We start from the raw sequence: 27,437 nt of genomic DNA on the forward strand, positions 1-27,437 counted from the left end.
GTTGAAGAATAAGATCGTTTCACTATATCATCCTACAGAATATTAATTATAAATGGAAAAAAAAACTTTCCAGTTGAGAAATGTGGTGGACAACACCTTAACCAAATAATAAAAGTTAACACAACCAATAATGGCATCATATGCCTTCTGATGTAATGCACCAGTACTTACTATTCCTGTGAAGATGTGTAACCTGAACTGAAGCATGAGGAAAACAATTAGAATAACCCAAATTAAGGAACATTCTTCAAACAGCTGGCATACGTTCTTCAAACTCTTAATGTTGTAAAGGACAAAAGCATAGAGTTGTTCCAAATTAAAGGAAACTGAAGAGATGTGACAACTAAATGCGATGAGGGATTAGGAACAGGGAGATTGTTGAAGGTTAATATTAAGACATTTGGCACACTCTGAATATAGACTATGTATTAAAGACTACACCCATCTTTAAAGTCCTGAATTTCACCATTGTAAGAGAATGCCCTAATCCTTAAGAGATAAACTGAAGTATTCAGAGATGAACAGGTATGCTTGCAACTTAATTTCTGGGGGTCCACCACATAATACATACATAATAGAAAGCAAATGTGAGTAGTGGATCACAATAAGGGGTACACAAGGGACTTCCTTGGTGATGCAGTGGTTAAGACTCCAAGCTCCCAATGCAGGAGGCCCGGGTTCGATCCCTGGTCAGGGAACTAGATCCCACATGCATGCTGCAACTAAGACCTGGCACTACCAAATAAATAAAATTAAATTAAAATTTTAAATAATAATAAGAGGTACACAAGAATTCAGGGTACCATTTCTGTAACTTCTCTGTAAGTCTGAACCTTTCTCAAAATAAAGTTTCTTTTTTTAACTTATTTAACTGGCTGCGCTGGGTCTTAGCTGCAGCACACGGGATCTTCATAGCAGCATGTGGGATCTAGTGCCCTGACCAGGGATCAAATCCGGGCCCCCTGCATTGGGAGCACAGAGTCTTAACCACTGGACCACCAGGGAAGTCCCAAAATAAAGTTTCTTCACTAAGTCTCTTTCTCAAAACTTACTATTTCCTGCTACTTGGGTGAACTCTCCTTGACTTGTTAATGCACCCAGAAAAAAAAATCCTACTCTATGAACAGAGATTTCTGCATTATCAAAATCTTAAAATTACCACTACCATTGTATTATTAGTTGAAATCAAGGAAACACACACACACCAAGACACCACACACATAATTATTCTTGGCCTGGGCAATTAAAAACTATTTGCCTTTCCACGGGCCAGATACTGTTTTAGCTGCTTGAGGAAAGCAGTGAACACAAAAGCATTCTGACTGTTAATGGAGATTACAATATAGTTGAGTAAAGTAGTGGACACATATAACATTAAAACTCCACTATTTTGCAAGACATGAAGACAAGCAGGTGGATAATACAATTTAATAATGTCAAATACAGGAAGCACACTATATATTTAAGGATACTTACTCTGTTATCTAGTGGAAAATGTCTTAATATTAAAACTACATGCCAAGCACTAGGCTAAGTGCTCAATAAGCATTTAACACTCAAAGCCACTCTATGGACAGAAGTACCATATGCCCCCATTTTCTGGATGAAGAAAGAGGTTTAATAAAGTTAAAAATGATTTGCCCAGTTATAGTAGTAAGGAAGAGAGGCCCATTGTGAACCCAGCTCTAATTGCAAGGGCCACAGAGCACCTCATACAGCAAACATCGAAATCCTTTAAAAAGGCAATTTCGTACCACAAACCTTCCCTGATTACCAAACATTAGCACATTCTTTTAGCAGCTTCACCAACCTGCCTTTTTGGAGCTGAGGATGAGAGCTGTAACGTACCCTAGAGATCATACTACTGTACCGTTAACTCTACCCACAAACTAGTGTTAAGTCCTGACTGAGACCATGGGCAGAATACAAAGAAAGGATGGCCAAAAGTTAAGCGTAAACGGATGATACATATAAAAATCATAACAGGGTGAGCCTCTGAGAAAGGAGTAGCAAGGGACTGGAGAAACACACTAACAACAATTCTTTCATTCCTTAAAATAACAAACCAAGTCACACATCAGTAACATTTATATATTCATGATAAATTTCCCATATATCCTTGCATTAGGCAGAAACTTACAGCTCCTCATCACTGATTCTACCATGCCAATAAAACAAATGCTTGGAAACTCATTTTGCTTTGTTCATGATAAGGACTCTTGCAAGAGGCGGAAGCAAGAGGGGGAAGAGAGTGAATCACACTCATTGGTTCAACAAGAAATATCTATCCTTTCCTGACAGCTTCCAGGTCACTTGCTGCATCAGGACAGGATGCAATCCAGTTGTTTTGATGCTTTGCATCGCTTTCCCTTTTCCCTAAAGTCCACAAAAACACCTAAGCCTTCAACATACAGCACCACTGTTTATGTGAACTAACAAAGGAAAGAGAACCTTACTAGGATGTGGCTTATCACTTTTTCATGGGTTTCATATTCTTCTCAGACTTCCACTGAATACAGTAAAATCCTTAAAATAGTGCCCGGGCTTTCTGTGAACATTCAATGTAACTCATTTTATTTTCTCTTCAGTGCATCTTTTTCCAATTATGAGTCAAAATTTACTAATACCAGGCCTGCAACTGAGAACGGACGTGTACATTAAAACTGTTAAAGGGACCTGTAGTTGGGAAGGAATTACTACATAAAATCTCCTATAAACTGTCTGCAGGTTGTTTTTTCCCAACCTTCACCTCTGCCTCCCAAAAAGCAAATTATAGAAAGATGGGTTTTAGACTACTACCCACTGGGATTGTTAACTCAAACAAAAACATCTGCCACAACCTTTCTACCTACCATGGGTTATCTGGGGTAAAAGATTTTGAAAATTAATACACTTGCAATTCCAGCCAAATAAATTGACTTCCTTGATACTTGATGTACCAATAATAAACAAAGGCATAAAATGCTTTTTAAAACTTTATTTCAACATAACTATACTTACAGAAATACACTCATATTGGTTATTAGAACGCAATTTAACTTATCCTACACAATTTGGACCAAAAAACTTGGTACATGGTTTGCTTTAAAAAAGAAAGAAAAAGCATTTGCAATCTGGTTTATTTTTCCATCTATTACAAATGTATATAAAAGATCCACCATCAAATGCTGCTAAAGCAAACAGCATGAACCTTGAGAAATTAAACTTTGGTTTGTCTCTGAAAAATAACACGTATTGCACTGTAAAAGTTTATAAAATTGGTGCAACAAAACATTGTTGTAATGTTTCAATGCCAGTTCACAAAGTTCGATAACTAATGGATGTTGATGAGGGTGGGGAGAGCCTATGTGTACGTGTGAAAATATAAAAGCAATCCAATCTAGTTAATATTGCATGTAGATCACAAGTTTACTCAAATCAAGATTCAGATAATTTCTTAAATCTGAATTAACACTACCAGTCCAGTTCATCTGCTGAGGTCAACAAGGGAACTGCACAGTAGCTGTTTTTCTGATTTGTGCAAAAAAGAAAATGAAGTTTCTTGCCCCAGGTTTTCAGTCTAGAACTGAAACTACAGGAAAGGTATTCCTTCCACTGTCAACATTCATGGGGTGATAGGCGATGACTCAAGCTTAAATGTGAATTAGCACTCAGATGAGAAATAGTTCCCAAAGTTAAAGACCACATGACTTTAGAAGTGACTCTAGAGGGAATCCAAAGTCATGACAAAGATAAAATGGCCCTTCTTGGGAGACCAGAGTAAAACACCCAGCCATAGTCATAAGAAACCTTAACAAAAAATGCAGCCCTTTGTGAATGACACCTCAATTTAACTTTAAAAAAGAAAAAAAGGCAGCCCCATAGAAGCAGCTCTGAAAAGAGGAAGAAAATATAACTTAAAATACCTTGAAAACCAATGTGAATATAGGTTCAGAAGATAGTTAAAAGATATATTTTTATAAGACTACCAAGGATTAGGCTTATATTCTAATATTTCAACTTTTGCTCTAGTACTAAACATCAATCTACAAATAACATGTTCACTTTTCATTCCTTTATCAAAAGGGAAAATTCTAGCTTCAATCCTATCCAGTGGAGGGTATACTGAGAAAATAAAAAGATTCAAACACTTCCATGCAAATATCACATTTTTCAAATGGAAGAACTCCCAACTAGACCAGAAGTTCTTATTACTAATGCACTTTTCATTGAAACAATTTTTAATAAGAACAAATACATGGCATTAAGGTTCAGAACCTAATATAGGCCTGACAATCAAGTCCTTGTTTTCTGGAAGAAAGGCCTCAAGTTCATTCAATTTCCAGTAACAATGTTTTCACAGATCACTTTCATAATAAGGAGTTTTAATTTCCTTCACATTTTTGTTTTTGGCATTCTAGTCTTAAAATCTAGACAAGAAAATTAGTCCAATTCCCCAGAAGTCAGATTTTTTTCTTTTGAAGTATCAAAAGAATCCACAAAACCTCTTCCCAAAACTGATTCCCAATCTGTAATTTGTACTTAACATGAATCTTTTCATGTATACTGTAAAAGGTAACTTATATAAAATGTACCCATGAATATTAAAAAATAGTTGTTAGAAAGATTTAACTAGCCTTATAATTTAAGTTTTAAAACATAAATATTTGCAGCTTAATCTTCCATTGACAATGATTGTCGGAGCTTAGAATTCAACATCATTTACAAATCCCCAACGTGCATACAAAACACACACCAGTAACACAACTTACTCCTCATGTCTTGAGAGAATCTTCCGCTTCTTTAAATCTTTGGCCTCCCAGTCAATTCCAAGTTCAAATGTCTTTTAACTTGGACTTCTCAGAATTTTAACAAGTTTTCCACCCATACTTCAATACTTTTCCTAATCTTTCCTGTTGCATTGCCAAACTCTGAAACCTGCTTCAGAGGTCATCAGACAAAAGAAAATCAATGAAATATAAAGTGGTTATTTCAGAATAGAACATGGGAGAACTGGAATTGTTCAGCGTTCCCTATGGGGATCATACTTTATTGGACTACAATGAATAACTGCTGTCAACAAGAAAAATCCTTTACTGGATTCTTTCATATTCTTTGGTGACTGGCCAAAGAACCTACCAACAAAGTTTGGAAGTACATACTCTTCCATACAAAGTGCCCCACAGGAACACGAGAATAGCTGCAGCTCATTTGAGTCCTCGCCTGTAGAAAAAGGCAGTCACAGGAACAGCTAGGACACCCACTAGTTGGTGGAGATCCCTGAGAAAGTGTGATTTTTTTAATCTGGACTGAATTTAACTTTCACCAGCCTTTTTCACTGTATTCACAGGAAGTAGCAGCTGGTCTACCAGCACTCATACTACCTTTCTCATCATAGGTTTTCTGTAAAATTGCTATGGCTTTGGAATCTCACAAACTGATATTCTGTATAACTTGAAGGAGTAAATTATGCCTCCTAATTCCAGATTTGCAGTTTCCAAATAAAAATTACAGTTCTTTATTCAGCGGAGTAGACATAAAAACACCAACCATCTATGAAAGAGGTTTCCCTCTAAGATACGATTTAACACTGTACATTTAGGAAGTAGATGTACTAAGACAGGCCAAAAGTTTACTTATGGTTGGTATTTGAGATAAAAATCCATTCAGTATAGACCTAGTGGCTTATTTATTGTAAAGTTCAAACTGAGAGCTATGAATTCATTATACGCATTTAAAATAAATAACTTATATGAAATGCAGATTCTGGCATAGATATGAATATCAAAATCAATGAATTTAACCTGCATGTTTCATTTGCTCAGAAATTTGCACACATTAATATTCTGCAAAAATGACAATTGCAGCGAAGGAAAAAAGAAAACTGCCCTTTTGCAAACAAGATTAAAAGCATCCCTCCAAAGAGGAAAAAATAAAATGCAAATATATGTATAAAGTGTTACTGTTCAACAAAAATGCTAGTTCTAGAAAAAAATGTAACTGCATAGATTAAAAAACAAAAAACAATGTGCAACATCTTAAGCTATTAAAGCACCGAAATAAAAAAACACACCAAAATCAATGTTTTTATGACGATTAACATATACACAAATAAGAAATATGTATTGATCAAAACTCAGGAAGTAAATACCTGGGCTGATACACTGTCCATTGTTGGCAGAACTTCTCTTCAATTTAAATGTCTCTTTTCATTTCTAAAACAATTTTAAAGTGCTAACTTTATATAAAGCAGGCAAATTCTTCAAGTAATTTGCTATTTAAGTATGCCAATTTTTACAGAGCTAAACAAGGAACTAAGAATAAACTAAAGTGAAACAGGAGTAGACATGGGGAAAAAACTCAATAGTTATAGTTGAACAAATCGACAGAATGCTCTAATACCACCTTGGCCTTCTGGGTTCAATTAAAAGCAAAAGCTAATAGATTTAGCTGGTTTATTACACTAACTCCCTTGGATTTGCTAAAATTTGTACATCATTAGGTACACGGATTCCTAAGGAAAAGAATGCCACTTAAAAATCAAGATTGGATACTAATTAAAGCAATTTTTTAAAAACAAAAGGCTGTCTACTACTACAAATGAATACAAAATGTCACAGACCTTACAAACTAAGAACTGAAGCCTTGCCCAAAGTTTATTTACTCCTGCCCTTGAGCTGCCTCTTCAAGGAAGTATACATTAACCAAATGGCGATTGAGGTGTTTGCTGTAATCTTTTTCCTTTCTAAAAGAACGATCACAGAAGATACAAACAAAATCTCCCTCGGCCACTTTGACTGCCAAGGCTTCCTTTCCATTTTTTCTACTAGTCTCTTGTGGAACTGGCCGAGCCCCATTCAATCCAGAGTCATCACTATCCTCTGACATGTTGTCACTTAGGTCACTTCCATCATGACTGTGGATGCCTTCGTCTTCATCCATTTCCTGAGACTCATTTACTGCCACGGTGACAGGAGGTGATGCCACAGTAGCTGTGGACACTGCTTCACATTTTTCTAGCGGTAGAGGAAGAAGTGGTGGTGAAGCTGGTTCTTCAACCGCCGAGTCTCTGCCGGGGGGATTCTCTGTTTTCTTCTCATCAGCGTCCATCTTCATTTCACAAAGCATAGCGTCAGCCTGATGTTTACCATCTGAAGTTTCACCCTCTGGCATATTCAAGTTTTGTTCAGAGGATGAAATACTGGCAGATGCCTTGGTAACAGCAGCAAGACCAGCTAGACTCTTATCTGCCTCTTCTGCTTCCACTTTTTGAAGAGGAGCTTCTTTATGTCCTTCGCCTGCAGGGACTAATTTTTGGTCTTCTGACTCTTCCTCTTTTAAGTCTTCCTTTGGCAGAGGTGGTGATGGTGGTAAGAGATCCTGTGCACCGGCACTTTCCTTTAGAAGCTGCCTGTCTTTAACAGGCACTAAGCCAACTTCAATAAGGACTTGCTCCTTCTGCGCCATTTCACTCTGCATGTTGGTCTTTTCCTTGCCATTATCTTTGTGAGGAGACCTTTTGGGGATCGGCTCCACGGGAGGAGGAGGCTCCGCATGAACAGGCTCCTTCTGAACAACCTCGACCTCAGCATGCCCCCTGGGGTGAAGAGGTGGAGGAGGAGATGGGGGGGGAGGGGGAGGAGGAGGCGGCCGCTCCGTCTGAACAACCTCGACCTCAGCATGCCGCTCCGGGGCAAGGGGAGGGGGAGGAGATGGGGGGGCGGCGGGAGGAGGCTCCGTCTGAACAGGCCCCCCCTCAGCAGACTCCATGGGAGGAGGAGGCTCTATCTGAGTGGGCCTCCTCTGAGCAGGCTTGCCGCTTTTTTTACATGATTTACTTCTCAGAGTTTTCTTCTTTGCACTGTTTTTCATGCAACTACTTTGCTTTTTATTCTCCTCTACTTTGCTGTCACCCTTCGACACTTCCTGACTATTTCTGGATTTGCTTTCTGCCTTCTTTTTCTTTTTTGTCACAGGTTCCTCATCATTCACACGTTCTTGTAAGGAACGGGCTTTAGCTTCTGTCTTCCTTTTGCTTTTCTTGCTTTTACAGCTTTTTTCTGCATTATTTCCTGGGTGCACATCCGTCTCTTTAGCTTCCAGTGCCGATTTGCGAGTTCTGGTAGTCACTTGGCTTGAGGCATTACTACAAGGCTTTTTCTCTTTTGAAACATTATCTTTTTTCTCCACTTTTACAGACCTCTCGTTTTTCTTCCCAGTCACATCCCCCTTCATTTTTGTCTGCTCTGTTTCTGTTTTCTCATTGGTGATTTTGTTTTCAGGCAAGTCGGCCTCTCGCTTTTTGGTTTTCTTTAGCTTCACTTTTGAGACATCCATGGTCTTATTAGGACAAGTAGGATGCTTAGATTTGAAATGATATTGCAGATTACACTTCTTGGAAGCTGCGTAGTCGCATACAGGGCAGTTGAACTGCCGTGGATTAACATGTAGCTCCACGTGTTTTTTGAAGTTACTTCTATCTGCTGTTTTGTAGTCACAGTGTGGGCAGTTAAGAGGTTTAGGCCCATTGTGAACCTGTCTTGCATGACGGGTTACTTCATGTTGATTAGAGGCCACATAACTGCACTGGTCACACTTAAATGGCTTCTCACCTGAAGGTAAACAAAAGATGTTGCAGAAGGCATACATTAAGAAATGAATTCAAGATTTACTCAAGCATACTTAAAAGGAATTGGATATATATTGAAAAACAAAAAACAAAAAAACTGACAGAAACTATTTCTTGAAGACTTTATCATGCAACTCATATTTACCATATTTATTTGTATATCTTTTCTCTATCCCTTGACATAGATTCTCATATCAAATGGAGGAATAATTATCTCAGTTAATCATCATCTTCTAAAAAGTTCATCAAATACAGATTCATCAAGAAGTACACAACAGGACTTCCCTACCATTCCAGTGGTTAAGACTCTGTGCTCCCAATGCAGGGGGCACGGGTTCGATCCCTGGTCGGGGAAGATCCTGCATGCTGAGTGGCGTGGCCACAAAAAAAAAAAAAAAAAAAGTACACATCAATTACTGGCAAAGTGACTTGCGCTCTTGATGTTAATTTTGGGACACGGGCACTAAAAAAGAAGCTAATTTTAAAGTTTTCATGTTTAGATAAAACAAATGTATAATGGAGTAGAACATAAAACTCCCATACATTTCAGATAAACCTTGATACTTCAAAAGAAATATTATACACTATAGGCTACACTCCCAGACCTTCCATGTGAAAGTTTTAAAACAATTCTTGGCCTCAGGGAACAAAAGGCTTTTTCTTTAAATTTAACCCTTTTGTCCATCGTGGCAAGGGCTGAGTCAAGTTTCACTCAGCAAACTTTTCCACTGCCAGAGTTGCTATTCCACAGCAAAAATAAAACAAGTCAGAAATCTTTTCTTGATTTTCTCTCACCTTCCTCTAAAGAATGAGCAAAGAAACTAGGTAAACGAAAAGGGGCATACAAATATATATGGTATATAAAATAAGCACAAAAAGTCATAATCACAGATACATACAAGACCAGAAGCCCACCCCCAACCCCCAAATTAAAGGCATTAAGATTAACTCATTCTACCTGAATACATACCCATCTAGATCACACTCTAGCAAATATTACCAAATGGTATCCATACCCCACTGGTCCAATGGAATGCATAGCAGAAAAATGGAAATTGACATTTATGAAAATTCATCTCTCAAACATTCTCAAATTCACATCAAATCTTATTTAATTTTTTTCATAAAGCAAAACTACTCAGACATGAAGTAAAACCATATAGATGGTAAGCTTTACATGATTAAAAAATGTCTGATGATAGAATACTCGATCACAAAAACAAAAACTTATCTGCATATGTCAGATTGTAAACGTAGCTAACTGGACAACTCTTCTCCACTTTAGTCCACTAATAGATTCATAAATGGAGGTTTCTAACTACATGCTGCATTAGTCTACACCTGGCCCTATCTTGTCCTCTCCATTGAATGACTTCAAAGGAGACAAATATTTACTTAACAAATATAGACACAGAATGGGGAAAAGATATGTGACATAACAGTTAGGAATTTGTTCTACAGTAAGAATACCTGGGGGGATCAAATATGGGCTCTGCAAATTACTGTGAAGTCTTGAGCAAGGTACTGAAAACTCTCTAAGGCTCAATTTCCTCATCTGTAAAATATTCTTAAGTGTTGTGAACTATAAATAATCTAATCCACATAGAGCTCTTAGCAAAGGATAGATAGCCAAGCAGTCAATACACATTACCTGTAATGCATCACTTTTGGAATGGCTGGTAAGTTTTAGAATGGGTAAACAAAAGGGAAGATTTCACGTGTTTATCCTGCCTTACCATATAAACCCTACCTCTCAGTAAACAAAGAGCTGATGAATGGAGCTGATCTCTTTAGGAAAGTATTTGTGCTCATAAAGTAATTAAAATGAAAATGGTCATTTTTAAGTCCTAATGAATGAGGGTATTTACACAGCCAGCATCAAGCAAGGTGCAAACCTCCATCTGTGAAATGGTCAGGGAATGGGAGTTCGTAGGACTCTCTTTAAACAGTGATGGCATCATTTAGTTGCTTCATTCACCCTACCCACATTTTTGCTTTGTTGCCGTTAACTTCTTTCTTGTATTGAAAGATCTATTCATCAAGTTTAGTTTATTAATACCTAGCTGAATGAAAATTCTTTTGTCCTGAACCAACAGTAATATTTACCTGTTTTTGATCTTTATAAATGTGTCAGATGTCTATTTTATTCTTCCTAAATTAATTTAGAGATAAGGGAAATTCAAAAAGGGAGTTTTACAAGCTTTACACATTCTTATCAAGAAGAGCCCAGAAAGAGTAACAAGGGAACTTTTAATTAAAGAGTAATAGGGGGATATTACTCAGCAATAAACACAAAGTTCTGATAATGCAGCAAGGAATGAATCTCAAAAATATTTTACAGAAGGATGTTACATTTAAGTCAGAGTATCAGTTGAGGGGAGACTATGGGAGTATTGACTAGAAAGGGTAAGGAGGGAACTTTTCTGAGGGTGGTAAAACATTTCATGTCTTCACCTAGATGGTAGTCAAACAAGAGAAAACATACATAAGGTCACTGACCTGTATACCTAAGATGTGTGCATTTTCATGTGTATTAATTAAACCTTAATACTATTTTTAAAATTATTCTAAAATTCACAAAAAGACCCTCAAACCATAACATGTTTCAAATACTTGGTGAAAGGAAAATAATTTTTGCTGAAAAAAATATTTTTCCATCTTAAAGAGTAGTTGATGGAGGTGGAACTTGGCAAGTTGTTAGTTTCCTTTAACAAACATCCATTATACTCATAATGGGAAAATAATCAAAATGAACTCCTATGCTGGCAGGATGGGAGAACTATCCAGTGTGATATCTACAAAAACATCATAAACTGGATGTATTTCCTCCAGGATGAAATGGTAGCATATCCACTCAGAATAGGAAATGGAGAGCTGTGGATTATGTCAGGATCTCTAGACTACCCAAGTGAGGATACTTGAAAACCATTAGTTACAAACACCAATAAAACGCAGAATAACACCAGATTAGGTTAGTGTGTCTGTATATTTCACCAAACCAATACTCTGATCCCTTCTTACTTTAGCCTCAGAAGACCTACCCTAATGGAAGTGCTCCCAGGAAATAACCAATGTGGTTTTGCTTTATAAACTAATTTGTCATTTTAGCTAAAATGTACCAACTCAGCAGAGCCTAGTCTCTTCCAGAAATAAGAGACTGAGCATACACTTCTTTCCTAAAATACATTCACATGAACAAGGAAGTGAATGCACAAGATGACCTATAAAGATCAGACTCAAGACCACAGAGAAAGCATCCAAGATATTCACTCCATGCAACCCAGTCAGAAAGACTACCTACCCAATTTGACCACACTTAGCCTCACTTAATTTGCAAGTGTTATTATCAGCAACTTCTAAGAGAAGTACTAAAACATAGGATCAGCTGGAAATAATTCAGCACACTTATACACAAAACAAACTAACCATGTTTGTTTCCTGTTTGTGACTCACAAATTATTGGCATACAATAAAAGACAATGGCTCTGCTCTCTCCATACTCTGTGCTATGCTGTAGTTTCTTGAGCCATTTTCTGAGCCATAATATTCTTTAAACACTGCTGATGACTGAAAATGAGGGTGGGGGAGTCGAGGCCAAACTCGAGCTCTTCTAAATTGGAAGAATGAAAATTAACCTTAGATGAAACACTTATCTTCTCTAAGCCAGTGTCCTAATCTATAAACTGGGATTTAAGTATTCTAGAGGTACTAAGATTATAGATAACAAATTCCAATTTTTCAGTACCCAGCATGCATACAATAAATAGTAACTGCTACTCATTATTATGACACTTTTTAAATACTTGCTGTACTATAACAGCAACTACTAAAAATCACCTTTAAAATATAGCAGACAAAAGATAACAGTAACCAATGCAAAATCATTCAGGCAATCATTATTGTCTGGTGTAAAACACCATAGATAAAAATTTATACAGTGACAAAAGTATTATCGATTCAATGGAAAAAATACAAGTGTGTTGTCATTCTGATCCAGTCACACTAATATTAGGTCAACCAGATATGACTTCAAGTGAGACACATTATTATCTACAATTCAAGCATTCAGATTTAATTTCCAGTGTACAAGTTATACAAGGCACAGGGACAGAGGAAAAACTAAATGATACCATGAGAAAGCAAATTAACACAAATCCAGAAGAGGGGACATTCCAGAGGAAAAATGGCCATATTTCTCCAAGGCCATATTTCTCCCATTTGTAAAATGGGGACAATAACAGAACTTACTCATCATGAGACAGTTATGAAAAAGGAAATGATCTAACTCATGAAAAGCTCTTAAATATTTTATTTAAGGGTTAGAGCACAAGTATCAGTAGGATATGATGGCCTACCCTCAATAAAGCAACCGTATTACCCACAGAAAATGAAACCAGGAAGCACCCAAAAGTAATACTAAAAACAGGTTTCTGGTTAAGTGACTCAATAGTTTAGGAGATTGAGAAGGAACATTCAAAGTATAAAACTTGACAAGCATGTAAGGTCAAGTTGAGCCAGTAAGCATGCTATGAGCCCTCATAGCTGCTCAAATTAGAATTCATACTATAATCAAGTCTTACTCAATCACTGACTTAAAACAGCAATACCCAATAGAAATAAAATGCAAGCAACATAGGTAACTTTAAATTGTCTAGCAGTCACATTACAAAAGTAAAAAAGAGGTAACATTAACTTTACTACTTATTTAACCCAATATATTCAGTATCATGCCAACGTGTAATATTAAAAAATAGATATTTTACATAATTTTCTTCATACTGTTTAAATTCAGGTGTGTTATTTTATACATCTCAATTCAAACCGGCCACATTTCACATGTGGCTAGTGGCTATCCAATCAGACAGCACAAACTGTTAACTTAAGGTAATTGGTAATTGTTAACTTAAGGGAGTTGGGTCTACATACACTTTGGTAAACAGCAAGATTTTAGCATACCTCCCCCACAGGGGTATATATTCTAAATTTAGGAAGAGAGTACTCTGATCAGATGTGACTGTTCACCCAGGGTCAGTGTGGCCAAAATGAAATAATTATCCATTCAAGACCACTATGCTTTTTAACTTTGCCATCTACCTACATATTTCGACTTTTTAACTTTGCCATTTACCTACATATTTTGATAATGGGGACCAATTCTGGTGGTGATCATGATAATTTCAGTCACTAGAGGGGATATAAATCTCCCACTTGTTATAGCCCTGCATTTTATCTATTATAGGTTAATAAAATGGGATCCTGTATTATTTATCTTTCTTTAAAGTTTGGCTTTTATAAATCAGTCCTCAGATGCCCTATCAATTGTCAAGAGAATAAAGCCAAATTTCAGGACCTGAGCAGGTAGCTAATAAGGAACCCCTGGAACCTGGCAACCACACACTATGAAACTTGGTGTTATACTCTGTTGGGGATGCGGAGGGAGAGTCGGGAAGGAGTATAAGAAGGCAGAGGTTGCTCAAAAAGGATAAACCAGCCTTCGCCTATGATAGCAGTTCAACTTTTATTACATCATGGAACTTGATGAAGGTCTGATGAAAATTAAGGACACTCCTCCCAGAAAAAGTACACACATACATTTACATTTAGTTTTGGACATTCCACCTACAGACTCCCTGGTTAGGAATCTCCATTTAAATACAGCTCCACACTAGTAGACCACGAATTTTTAACTCTAATTTCAAAATTATATTATAAATGAACTATAAATAAGGAACCAGTTCCAAGTCTAGAAGAACTTTCTTATAATGGTAGTTTACCAAAGATGATAGAAACGTTCCCATTTCTTACCAACCTGAATGAGTACGCATATGTCTGGTTAAATGAGTCTTCTGAGAACTTGAGTAAGGACAAAGTTCACATTTATACGGACGTTCTCCTACAAAAATATAATGATTAATGTTCAAATATGATAAAATAATGCAATTATGATTCTCACTAACAATATACACATCATTCAGTATTGAGCATTTTTTAACAAGGATTTCTTTTTTCCTGTCCCTGGCAAAATGATCGATTTTTATCATGTATTAGAAAGATTATTCAGAATACAACTAACTACATTATTTTAGCTTTGCTGACAAAAAATACCATTGGCTTTCTGAATTCTCACAGCCCTTTTAATTTTCATAGTAATGCTACATGTTATTACATTAAATATTAAGAACTGAAAATGTATCTTAGATCAGGTATGAAATTAGAATTATCCTTTTAAAAAAATCCACAACATTGTAAATCAACAATACTTCAATAAAATTAAAAAAAAAAACTACCCAAATTTTCTGATGCTATGACTTAGGTAACTTTTTTTTTTTTTTTTGCGGTACGCGGGGCTCTCACTATTGTGGACTCTCCTGTTGCGGAGCACAGGCTCCGGACGCGCAGGCTCAGCGGCCATAGCTCACGGGCCTAGCTGCTCCGCGGTTTGTGGGATCTTCCTGGACCGGGGCACAAACCCATGTCCCCTGCATCGGCAGGCGGACTCCCAACCACTGCGCCACCAGGGAAGCCCAGGTAATTTTTTTGATCCTTATAAATGATAAATCTACCATTTGAAATTGTTAGCTTAAAGCAATAACATTTTTGAGTGGGGAAGCTGTTGTTGTAAGCTAAAAATTTCAAGTGGTAGATAGAACTTTTATAAAATAGTCAGCTCAGTGTTAAAACAAATTATAATCATAAGGCCACAGGGACTGGGAGCAACTGAAGATGAGAAGCCAGTGATTTAATAAAGAATTTAAGACTCAAAGGCAGGAAACGTGTATTTTTTGGAAACACGTTGTCAACCACAAAACTTATCAAAAAACCAGCTTGCTAATTTGCTTTCATATATTCTTTAACCACAAGGTAATAATTATGACCTCAGGCAAGCTTCCTCATCTGTAAAAGTAATAGTACCTTCACTTCCTAGAATTGTGAGAATTTAAATCAAGATAATATATCCAGAGCATCTAACGTAGTGCCTGGCACATAAAAGCCCTCAATAACCATCAGTTATTATTTTGTCTACACTGTAAGTTACAGTAATAGATGTGTCTAAAAAATGAGATAAGGAAAAGACGAGTACAAAAAGAAAAAGAAAGAAAAAAGAGAATGTGTTGATGATGGGACTTCCCTGGTGGCGCAGTGGTTAAGAATCCGCCTGCCAACGCAGGGGACATGGGTTCAAGCCCTGGTCCGGGAAGATTCCACATGCCGCGAAGCAACGAAGCCCGTGCGCCACAACCGTGCGCCACAACTACTGAGCCTGTGCTCTAGAGCCCGCGAGCCACAGCTACTGAAGCTCGTGCGCCTAGAGCCCATGCTCCGCAATAAGAGAAGCCACTGCAATGAGAAGTCTGCGCACCGCAATGAAGAGTAGCCCCCATTCATTGCAACTAGAGAAAGATAGCGAGCAGCAACAAAGAACCAATACAACCATAAATAAATAAACAAACAGAATGTGTTGATGACTGTGAAATGTGTTCCTAGTAACTATTCAGCTGTTATTAGCCAGCAGCTATAGATTAGCTGTAAATACATTATAGCAACAAAATGCCTACTTTGACCTAGAATAATTTTAAAACAGCTTAAAAAATGTTGAATGTATTTCTGTAAAGAAGATACATACAGACTTCCCTGGTGGCACAGTGGTTAAGAATCCGCCTGCCAATGCAGGGGACACGGGTTCAATCCCTGGTCCGGGAAGATCTCACGTGCCGCAGAGCAACTAACTACGCCTCTGTACCACAATTACTGAGCCTGTGCTCTACAGCCCACATGCCACAACTACTGAAGCCCGTGCACCCTAGAGCCTGCGTGCCACAACTACTGAGCCCACATGCTGCAACTACTGAAGCTCAGGTGCCTAGAGACGGTGCTCCAGAAGAGAAGCCATCGCAATGAGAAGCCTGCACACTGCAACACAGAGTAGCCCCCACTCACCGCAACTAGAGAAAGCCCACGTGCAGCAACAAAGACCCAATGCAGCCAGTAAATAAATAAATAAGTTAATGGAAGAAAAATTTAATACTCTTACAGATTAACATGAAGAATCCACTAAGGACAATTTACTTTAAAATTCTTCATAACAAAACAGATTGCTTCTATCTGTGCAACTCACCAAAAAAGGCATAAATACTCTAGAAACACTAGTAATTTTTCAGTCATACATATAGGCAAAAATATCATCTTTTTTTTTAATGTCATCTTTTAAAGTATAATTTGTGTACTCCAATAAAAATTGATTTTAAAAAAGGTAGAATTTGTGAACTGGTTAAATATCGAGACTACAAACTGAAAAATCTTTTGACTGAAGACTCAAATGAAAATCCTCAGCCCCCTACCATGATAACTACCTATAGAAATGAGATTTGGAACTTTGAATCTTAGTTGTATGTGACCCTGAGCACATCACTTTAGGCTTTCAGTAAACACTTACCCTGTTTTCCTCAGTAAATGGTTCTGAAGATTAGCAGAGAGTAGAAGAAAGCACCTAACACTGAGCCCTCAATACAGGAACATAAGAGACCCACTAAGTGAACTTGAAAAGCAGGCTACCTAAGTGAGAAATAAGAAACAAGCGATTCCTGTTGACGATCATTTCTTATCTCTGCTCTTCAGCACTAGCTGAATTTTTCCATAAATACAACTTCAGAACCATGCATTTAATACGACTGATACTCTCAGAATTTACATAATCAAAATACTATCCTTCTGTTTATACACCAACAACTTGTTTTGAAATTTTTTTCTTTTAAAAAACCACAAATTAGGTAATACCGGGGGGAAAAGCTTTTAAAAAGTATTAAGACAGGGACTTCCCTGGTGGTCCAGTTGTTAAGAATCCACCTTCCAATGCAGGGGACATGGGTTCGATCCCTGGTCCGGGAACTAAGATCCCACATATCACTGGGCAACTGAGCCTGAGCTCCACCAACTAATGAGCCCGTGTACCACAAATGCAGAGCCCACGTGCTCTGGACCCCTGCACAACTAGAGAGAAGCCCACGCATGGCAACGAAAGATCCCACATGCTGCAACTAAGACCCAACGCAGCCAAAAATAAGATAAATAAATAATTTTTTTAAAAAATGTATTAAGTCCAAGTAAGTTTAACACTAAAATGTGAAATGAGATATGTACAACCAATGTTAGCTATGTAAGTCATAACCTTATTGTGGAAATATCAACTTTAATGTGGAGAAAAAGTAATGAATGATGAAGTATATAAAATACAGCTATTAAAATTAGTCACCTGGACTGTAAGTAAGTGAAAATAAACCACTATAAGAAAAAAAAATTAAATGGCAAAAAGTAGAGATCCTACTTAAAAAAAAAAGTATACATAAAGTATACATAAAAAATTGGAAATATACAACAAAACTGAAATTTTTCCAGTTCTCTCCATTTTCCTTTTTTTTGATTCTCAAAATGTCTTACATTTTAATTCTAAAAACATCTTACATTTTTAGAATCTAAAAATGTCTTACATCTAAAAATGTCTTACATTACATTACACTGGAGTACATCTCAATAAAGCTGTTATTTAAAAAACTTAATTGCCAAATATGACAAAATATTAATAACTCTTGAGTATAGCTGATGGGGACCCATGGGTGCAGTGGGGCATTCTCTTTACTTCTGAGATGTTTGAAATTTTTCTTTTTCTTTTTTTTTTTTTTTTTCTTGCGGTACGCGGGCCTCTCACTGTTGTGGTCTCTCCCGTTGCAGAGCACAGGCTCCAGACGCAAAGGCTCAGCAGCCATGGCTCACGGGCCCAGCCGCTCCGCGGCATGTGGGATCTTCCCGGACCAGGGCATGAACCTGTGACCCCTGCATCGGCAGACCGACTCTCAACCACTGCGAAATCAGGGAAGCCCTGAAATTTTTCATTTTTAAAGTGTTTTATTTGGGGGGTAGCGTACACTTATAAACAAGAAAGGTCCTCTTACCTGTATGAGTTCGAACATGCTGAACATAATTGTTTTTTCTGTCTGAAAAATAGTTGCATTTTCCACATGTGTATACTTTCCTTGGAAAATGGTTTCTCAAGTGTTTCCTCCAGTGATATTCGCTTACTGTGGTGTACGTGCAAATGATGCACTTGTAGACTCGCTCATTGTCCCCGGCTCGGGTGTGGTGTTTCAGGTGAGCAGTATAGTGATCATAGCGATTGGTATTGTAGCCGCAGCGGTCACAGCGAATGGGGCCCTTGGAGAAATCTCCCTCTTCCCCGGTGGAAGAGCCACATTCCCTGGCTTTGGCTTGCTTCTCTGCACTTTCCTCCACAAAAAATTTCTTGGCACTATGAACTCGGATGTGATGCACAAACTGTTCTTCAGATTCTGCTTCATACTGGCATGGTTTACAGCGAAAGGGCTTGGTCTTCAAGTTCTTGCATTTGTCCTCTGCTACAGGGGTTTCCCGAGGAAGATCTTTATTTGCGCTGTACGGTTCTGAGGCAGCTGACACCTCAAACACAGGCCGCGGTTGCACAACACTGAGTTCCAAACTCTCCAGTTCCATGTTTTCCAGCCCACTGGGCTCGCCTTTTACCTCAGGAGACTCCTCAAGTCCTTCTCCGTCACTATCTGAAAAGTTGTTATCCCCAACAGGCATCAATTCTGCCATCTGTCTTTCTTCGCCAACCAGGTAATCACAGCAGCCGCCGTTTACTTCCCCAGTTAAGGCCACATTTGCCAACATGATGAGCTGAGGCGCAGCCAGTTCAGCTCTGGAGAGATCAGGCAAGTCATACATGTCGTTAGGCAAGGCCATGCCCATGGTGCCACTGCCGGTGAACAGACCTCCTCCTCCGGAAGACTGCCCCATTACCTGGGTGGCCATAACGGTGTTCTGCATTCAAAACAAAACAAATAACACGAAAGCACCACTTTAAACACAACTTTTACTGGTCTAAAACCACAACATCACTGTAATTCTTCGTAACTTAAAAAAAATACATTTTCCCATATAATCTTTAAACTCAATCAGCCTCATTAACTACTGAAAATAAGCCTTTACAATATTTTTGTAATTCCAAATTCTCTTTACTGCAGTCATCAAAAAAATTTCTATGACCCCCTACAAAAAATTCTATCAAGCGTTTGACACAACTCATCCATCAACTAGGTTTACCACTAGTGTGCCTTCCCTCAAGCACTTTTAATTTCTCTGGTAGAAAAATATAAGTAACCTTCATTTTTAGTGTTAATTAAAATTATATTTTATATTCCATACATGAATTCCATACATAAATTCCAAACATGCTGTCCTCCCATCTCCTGCTTCAACAGCTTACTGGTCTGAATCAGAAAGGGGAAAAATTCAAAAGCCAACTGTGCACTTATTAAGTCTGGAAAGTAGAAGCCTGTAATAATTGGCCAATGGATTAAATCTCATATGAACTCAACTAGCTCCAAAAGAATAAACTACAGTTGACCCTTGAACAAGGGGCTAGGGGCACTAACTCCCTGGTGTAGTCTTAAATCTGAGTATAACTTTTGACTCCACAAAAATTTAACTACCAACAGCCTACTGTTGACCAGAAGTCTACCGATAACATAAAGAGTAGATTAACACATACTGTGCATGTTACATGTATTATATATACTGTATTCTTACGTACTGTATTCTTACAATTAAGTGAGCTGAGAAAAGAAAATGTTATTAAGAAAATCAGGGGCTTCCCTGGTGGCACAGTGGTTGAGAGTCCGCCAGCCGATGCAGGGGACGCGGGTTCGTGCCCTGGTCCGGGAGGATCCCGCGTGCCGCGGAGCGGCTGGGCCCGTGAGCCATGGCCGCTGAGCCTGCACGTCCGGAGCCCGTGCTCCGCAATGGTGAGAGGCCCGCGTTCCGCAAAAAAAAAAAAAAAAAAAAAAGAAAGAAAATCAAAAGAGGGGCCAGGCCGGGCTGGGCTGAGCGGGAATAGGAGACTCAACCCCAGCACCCATGACCGTGATTTTCCAGGTGATGCCTGTGATTCTTGATGCCTTCATTTATCCAACACCTTCCGAGGCTTGACCCTGGGATGCAGCCTGGCAATAATCAGCTCAGTCTCTCCCTTTGAGGGCTGACAGCCTAGCAGCGATACATCATCCTGATAAGCCTGTTGACTCACCAAAGTTGTGACAAAGTAGCCTGCAGAACAGGGAGCTAGTCCTGGGGTTCTGGGCCCGCTGAATCCTGCTTATCTATGAAATGCAGTTAACACATCAGCTGGACCTATTTCCCAAACACAGGGTGACCCTTCTGTTATTTAATGATGTAAAAAATGCTTGAGAATAAAGGCCATGGAAAGGCGACATTGATGGCTCGTTAATAAACCCTACAGTGACTGTCGATCCATTTCAGACACTTGTGGCAGCAAACAAAGCAGTTCACCTCTACAAACTGGGGAAAATGAAGACAAGAACTCTATCTACTGAAATTATTTTCAATCTTTCCCCAAATAACAATACTTCAAAGGCCTTGAAAAAATTTGGTACCTCGGCAAATGACACATCAATTCTAACTGCTTATACTGAAGAGGGAGAAAAACAAATAAATCAAGAAGACCTAATATCTCTGATAGAAGGTCAAAAGTTTCTCTGAAAAATCTCCCAGAAATAACACATATTACAGAAGTCAAAAAGATATATGAACTATCTTCACAGGAAGAAAGTATTGGGACATTATTGGATGGTATCATTTGTAGAATGTCAACAAAAGATGTTCTGTGAAATGGGGACTTCCCTGGCAGTCCAGCGGTTAGGACTCCGCACTTCCAATGGTGGGGTGCGGAGGCACGTGGGTTCAATTCCTGCTCGAGGAACTGAGATCCCACATGCTGTGCAGCGTGGCCAAAATATAAATTGGAAAAAAAAAAAAAAAGATGTTTTGTGAAATGACAGAAATATTAAAATTTTTCAGCACTAAAAAAAAGAAAATCATAAGTGAAAATATAAAGTACTGTATTTATTGATACCATAAGTTTGTGTACAACATGTGTATAAGACATCCATCTTGTCTTATACGATACAAAATACTATTGATGTTAAACATATTACTAACACTAGACATCAAAAATATGAAAAAGAAATTCATACTTATTTACAGGTATAACATTTATGCATTGACAACAAAGAAGCAGCAATATGATTGCTTTATGGTAACCTAATACCATCAACACGATTGCATCCCGGTAGTCTAGTGTACATGCAAATGAATCTTTATTAAAATTTATGGCATATAGTATTACAGTTATATTCATCATACAGCATTGGAAATGTCACATTTTTTTTAAAAAGCCACTTACCTGAGATGACAGGCTGATACATAATTTGACCAAGTAGGAGAGAGAAAGGCATACTGTATGGTACTATAACTTTTGAAAGCAAAGTTACAAAACAGTAGGAAAACTAACACATAATTAATTTTATATTAAATATCAGTCACCTCATACCAATGTAAGGATAGGCTATCCACGTCAATACAGGTTTTGCACACCATGTTCTACACAATGAACCTGTAGGCAATAAAGATGATGACACAATAACGTCTCAGGGTTCTTGCCATAAAGTTACTAGATTTTCACAAGACACTCACACACAACAGATTAGTTCATTAACTGTACAGTATGATGATTATTTACTATTCATTAAGTGGAAATGGATCATCACAAAGGTCTTCATCCTAATAGCTGTCATTCACACTGAGTAGGTTGAGGGGAGGAAGAGGAGGGGTTGGCCTTGCTGTCTAAGGGGTGGAAGAAGTGAAGGAGATGAAGGGTAAGGCAGGAGAGCCAGGCACACTCATGTAACTTGATGGAAATACATCCTAATTTTTCTGTCTGACTTTTTTGCTTTTTTTATTTCTCCCAAAATGTTTCCATGTGGTACCAATCCTTCCACGCTTTGCTTTAGTTTTAGTGCCTGTATCACAGAAGGTCCATGTTGTGAAAGGAGTCAAAAAATAGTCTTGAATAATCAGAACCTTTCAGTCAGATTGTCAATTTGTTTCTGACACTGCTTCTTTTGCATCTTATTCCTCATCACCTGGCGCTGGTTCCAAAGCACTCATCTCCATCAAGTCATCTTAATTCCTCTGATGTGTTTATTAGCTCTTGAATTTCTCCAAGATCCCTATCTTGACACCCTTCACCCTCCACCTTTTTTCTTTTTCTTTTTCTTTTTGCCATATCCAGAATCTCATGATTTCCTTGATTGGCTCTGTTGTAAATCCTGTAAGTCATGCACAACATCTGGACACAGTTTTCTCCAGCAGGAATTTACTGTTTGGGGCTTGACAGTCTTCACAGCTTTTCCTATAACAACAGCCAACTTCAATCATGTAATCCTTCCAGACTTTCATGATGTTCTATCAGGGTTCCCCTTCCACAGCACTGACAATCTTTCCAATCTTTCCGTAGACTACCATGTGTAATGAGCTTTAAAGACTCCCTAATCTAGAGGCTGAATTAGAGACAGTTCTGTCTGGGGGAAAGCAGACCACTTCAACATCATTAATGTTGAACTCATGGGGTTCTGGGTGGCCAGGGGTATTGTCCAAATCAAAACTACTTTAAAAGGCAGTCCCTTACTGGCAATGTATTTCCTGACTTCAGAGACAAAGTATCAATGGAATCAATGCAGAAAAAGGGTTCTCATTGTCCAGGCCTTCTTGTTGTACAACCAAAAGACTGGCAGCTGGGGACTTCCCTGGTGGCACAGTGGTTAAGAATCCACCTGCCAATACAGGGGACACAGGTTCGATCCCTGGTCTGGGAAGATCCCACATGCCGCAGAGCAACTAAGCCCGTGCGCCACAACTACTGAGCCTGCGACCTAGAGCCCGCACACCACAATGAAGAGTAGCCCCCACTCACTGTAACTAGAGATAGCCCACACGCAGCAACGAAGACCCAACGCAGTCAAAATATATATAAAATAAATAAATTAAAAAAAAAAAAAGACTGGTGTCTGGTGTTTATCCTTTCCCCTCAAGGCTCGGGGGTTGGCAGCTTTATAAGGGCAGTCCTGATCCTAAACCCCACTGCATTTGCACAAAACAGAAGAGTTAGCCTATCCCCTCCTGTCTTAAATCCTGGTGCTCATTCCTCTTCCTAATAAATGTCCTCTCATTTTTTTCCATAATAGGGCACTTTTGTCTGCATTAAAAACCTTGAGACTTGTGGTTGCCAAGGGGGAGGGGGGGTTGGGAGAGGGATAGAGTAGGAAGTTGGGGTTAGCAGATGTAAGCTATTATATATAGAATGGATAAACAAAGTCCTACTGTATAGCACAAAGAACTACATTCAATATCCTACGATAAACCATAAAAAAGAATATTAAAAAAAAGAATTTATATATATGTATAACAATCACTTTGCTGTACAGCAGAAATTAATACAACATTGTAAATCAACTATACTTCAATTTAAAAAAAAGTCATTGAGGAAAAAGAATAGCAGCCTGAACAGGTTTTTTTTTTTTTTAACTGAAGTATAGTTGATTTACAATGTTGTGATCAACGACTTTCTTTTAATATTTATTTATTTATTTATTTGGTTGCACCAGGTCTTAGTTTCAGCTCTCCAGCTCCTTAGTTGTGGCATACAAACTCTTAGGTGCAGCATTCATGTGGGATCTAGTTCCCTGACCAGGGATCGAACTTGGGCCCCATGCACTGATCTTATCCACTGTGCCACCAGTGGATTGGGAACTTGTCTGCTGCGTCTTGATTGGCACACACTACTTCTGTTATCTTGACATGTTTTAAGCTAAATCTCTTCCTAAAATTATCAAAACAACCTTTGCTGGCATAAAATTCTCCAGCTTTAGATCTTTCACCTTCCTTTTGCTTTAAGTCATCATGTAATGACTTTGCTTTTTCTCAAATCATATTTAGAGTCCATAGGTATGCCTTACTTATAGCAATCCTGCACCAACGTAAAAACTGAATTTTTAATTCGAGATAAAAAGGTATTTCCCAAAACATGCAAGGTTTTCAGGCCTGCTGGCGTAGATGCAGTGATGACCTCACAAATTTCCTTTTTTTTCTTTTTTAACCATTGGTCCTTAGGGTCAATTCATTTATCTTGAAATGGTGGGCAACCTCAAGTGCGGATATCAATCTACCCCAGTACACATCAAACAATTCAACTTTTTCTTGTAAAGTCTTGACTCTACTCTGCTTCTGGGGAGCACTTCCAGCATCACAAGTGGCACTATGGGGTCCATGATGTTATTCAAGGTTTCTGGTATTGCACTGAACAGGATGAAAAATATGCGAGAACCGTGAGTGGTGACTTTTTATTGCCACACAATTTACTGGAGAGACTGCTCACATGGAGATGATTACCTCACCTGGCATTTTAAGCAGATACTTGCAACACTTGAGCTCACCAAAATTAACAAGAGGTGGCCACAAAATTATTACATTAGTACAGTATGTACTACAGTTAATTTTAAGCAATTATGATTTAATAATGAATCTTTATGTTTGCATTTCTGTGAATGGCACTCATGTGTAGTTGGTTATGAGTTTGTGTGCGTTGTCTTGATAAATTTTAACCTTTTATTAGATTTTTGTTATTTTATGGCAGTAAATGATAAGAGACTAGTATCTACATATATTTTACATATTAATAACATCTATTTCCTAATTTTTTATATTAATAGGGTGCATGGTTCATCTGTTAATTTTTTCAAAATATTGCAACTCTCCAAAAAATTACAATATATTTCTTGAAAGAAAGCCACGTATAAGTGGACCCTCAGAGTTCAATCATGTATTGTTCAAGGATCAACTATATTATAAAAGTACCACTTAGTTTCTTTCCCTTTCTTTCTCTTTTTTTTTTTTTTTGTGATGACGACCTGTTAAAAAGTAAAAAAAAATTACGGACCTTTTCTCCTGTGAAAAGAGAAGTTTGGTGTATTTAAGAGATCACAAATCAAAGTAAAGAAACTTTCAAATCCCCATATAAAATAGCCGATCAAGTCATCTCCGCAATCAGCAACTTTCTTGCATTGCGCTTGACTTGGCTCACTTGCCTACCGGAGCCATTACAAGATCACCTTGAAAACATATTGGGCTTTTTATAAACCGTCTTCACACTCTACTTTCCAATCTAAAAGGTGTTATTCACAAATTAGGTGTTCTCCTGCAAAACAGGTGGCAAAGGCTAAAAAAAAATGTTAAACCCAAAATACAAAAAGTAATCCTGTCTCACCCAAGTGCATAAATACAAACCGGTTGAGTCACAGGTACCAACAAAAGTTGGAATCAAATGCCATCACACAAAGCAAACGCTGTCCAAGGGTTTAACAGCCCAGACTACTCGGTAATTTCTAATTCTTCCCAAACTCTAACTACCATCCCCAAAGGGATTTTAACGTTGGTCGGGAAGACTGTCCAAGCACAGTCCGAAAGACCAACGTGCTACGCGAATTCCTACGTGCTGCTGCCACCAGCGCCTGCCTCGGCGGCGGCATTCCTAACTCAAATAGGCATTCGGCCATTTTCTCAAAATACGTACCAAACACAAAGCAGCTCTTTGCAAACTCGGGAGCTCTCGCTTCCTCTCGGCTCGGCCCGCTCACTGCACCACTGACACACCAGTTGCCGCCACACTCGTCCTGAACCTTTCCCTGGGCTCCCCAACACTAAAGACTGCAAGACGGGCAAACTCGGGGTGCCGCTGGGCCAGGTCAAGTCTTCCCCAGTTCAGGCTGCCCCCTCCTGGCCCGCGCGCCCGAGTCCGGGAAGAGGGAGGAAAGTTACCGCGTCGCCGCCGTCCCGGCTGCTCGCCGGCCCCAGCCTCGCCCTCCGCAGGGGGCCGAGGAGCCGCCGCGAGCGCCCTCCCGAGGCGCCGGGCCCCGAGCGCCGGAGGGGGCCCCCGCGCCCCGGAAGTTTGCGGGTTCACTCCCCCACGGCGCCCCGCGGGACGCGCGCCCCGGCCCCGCCGACGGCGGCGGCTAGGTGGCCCCACGCAGAGGGCCCCGGCGGCGGGGCGGCCCGATCGCAGAAATCGCTGTCCAGCCCCATTGGCAGAACCACCCGAGCCCCAGGCTGACTCAACCCTCCCGGCCGCACTCAACGGCGCCTTCCGGCGAAAGGGAGAGGCCGCAGAGGGAGGGGGCGGGAGGACCGCCGGCAAGCAAGGAGCTGCGGCGGGACCTGGAGCAGGAGCACGAGAGGAAGTTTCAGAACTAGGGCCCCAAGCAGCTCCGCTCCTGGCCTCAGGACAAGACTCCCAGGGACGCCCGGGCCCGCGCGGAGGCGGCGGCCCGGCCTCAACTGGGGAGGGGGTCCCGGCGCCGCGCCGCTCCCCACCAACGCCCCCGGCCCAGCCCCCGGACCGCGACGGTGTAACCCGATCCCGTTCAGCCGCCAGTCCCCGCCCGACGCGGCCGCCACCGCCGGAGCCACAGTATCTGCAAATCAGCCCTGGACAGCGCCTCGCTCCGCGTCCTTCCGCGCCCTCCCCCTCCCGCGGCAACCGCCGCCACGACCGCCCGGCCGGCCCGCCGCCCCCACCCGACCGTCTCCCAGACCGCGCCACGCTTACCGTCCTTCCTGGGCGAGGAGGGGCGACGACCCGCGTCGCCGCTCCTTCTCGGACTACTTTTCTTTGTTGCTGGAGTTTCGGGGGAGGGGAGGGAGAGGGCGGAAAAGTTGGACGCTGGGGCAGTCGAGGCCCGCGAAGACCCAGGAGAGGGGCTGCAGAGAGTGTTCAGGCCTCCGGCTCTCGCCCTGCCGTCCCGGCCGCCGCCGCCGCCGCCGCCTGGGGCCCCGGGCCTCGGCGGCGCTTGCTCTGCTCCTGCGCCGTGAGCTCTCGGGAGCCGCACAT

General features: G+C 39.9%; 1 protein-coding gene and 1 pseudogene across 5 annotated transcripts; one reads left to right on the forward strand and one right to left on the reverse strand.

Moving 5' to 3' along the window:
• Positions 1-2,962: 2,962 nt before the first annotated feature.
• REST (RE1 silencing transcription factor) lies at positions 2,963-27,437 on the reverse strand. 5 transcript variants are annotated; one of them, XM_060148103.1, is made up of 6 exons: positions 27,345-27,437; positions 27,156-27,224; positions 18,556-19,459; positions 14,418-14,501; positions 6,131-8,591; positions 2,963-4,920 (listed from the first exon to the last, which is right to left on the reverse strand). In XM_060148103.1, exons 1-5 carry the CDS (start codon positions 27,435-27,437, stop codon positions 6,640-6,642), a joined length of 3,102 nt encoding a protein of 1,033 aa, XP_060004086.1. In that variant the 3' UTR covers positions 2,963-4,920; positions 6,131-6,639. The 5 variants fall into 5 exon arrangements, 2 of the variants coding, with proteins under 2 accessions (XP_060004086.1, XP_060004085.1); XM_060148102.1 differs by lacking the exons at positions 27,156-27,224; positions 27,345-27,437 and having other exon boundaries at positions 6,131-6,194; positions 6,602-8,591; positions 18,556-19,557; XR_009540307.1 differs by lacking the exons at positions 2,963-4,920; positions 6,131-8,591; positions 14,418-14,501; positions 18,556-19,459; positions 27,345-27,437 and adding an exon at positions 21,577-22,907 and having other exon boundaries at positions 27,156-27,283.
• LOC132519815 (EKC/KEOPS complex subunit TPRKB-like) lies at positions 20,804-21,324 on the forward strand (annotated as a pseudogene).

The sequence above is a fragment of the Lagenorhynchus albirostris genome, chromosome 4 (genome assembly GCF_949774975.1).
Source record: "Lagenorhynchus albirostris chromosome 4, mLagAlb1.1, whole genome shotgun sequence".
NCBI classification, from domain to species: domain Eukaryota; kingdom Metazoa; phylum Chordata; class Mammalia; order Artiodactyla; family Delphinidae; genus Lagenorhynchus; species Lagenorhynchus albirostris.

Bases quoted from the DNA above. Each gene is read 5' to 3' on its own strand.
- REST (XM_060148103.1), bottom strand. From the start codon at position 27,437: ATGTGCGGCTCCCGAGAGCTCACGGCGCAGGAGCAGAGCAAGCGCCGC. The intron at 19,460-27,155 runs GTAAGCGTGGCG...TTTTGAATGCAG, and splicing joins CTCCTCGCCCAGGAAGGACG to AACACCGTTATGGCCACCCA. The intron at 8,592-14,417 runs GTTGGTAAGAAA...GTTTACCTTCAG, and splicing joins ACATATGCGTACTCATTCAG to GTGAGAAGCCATTTAAGTGT.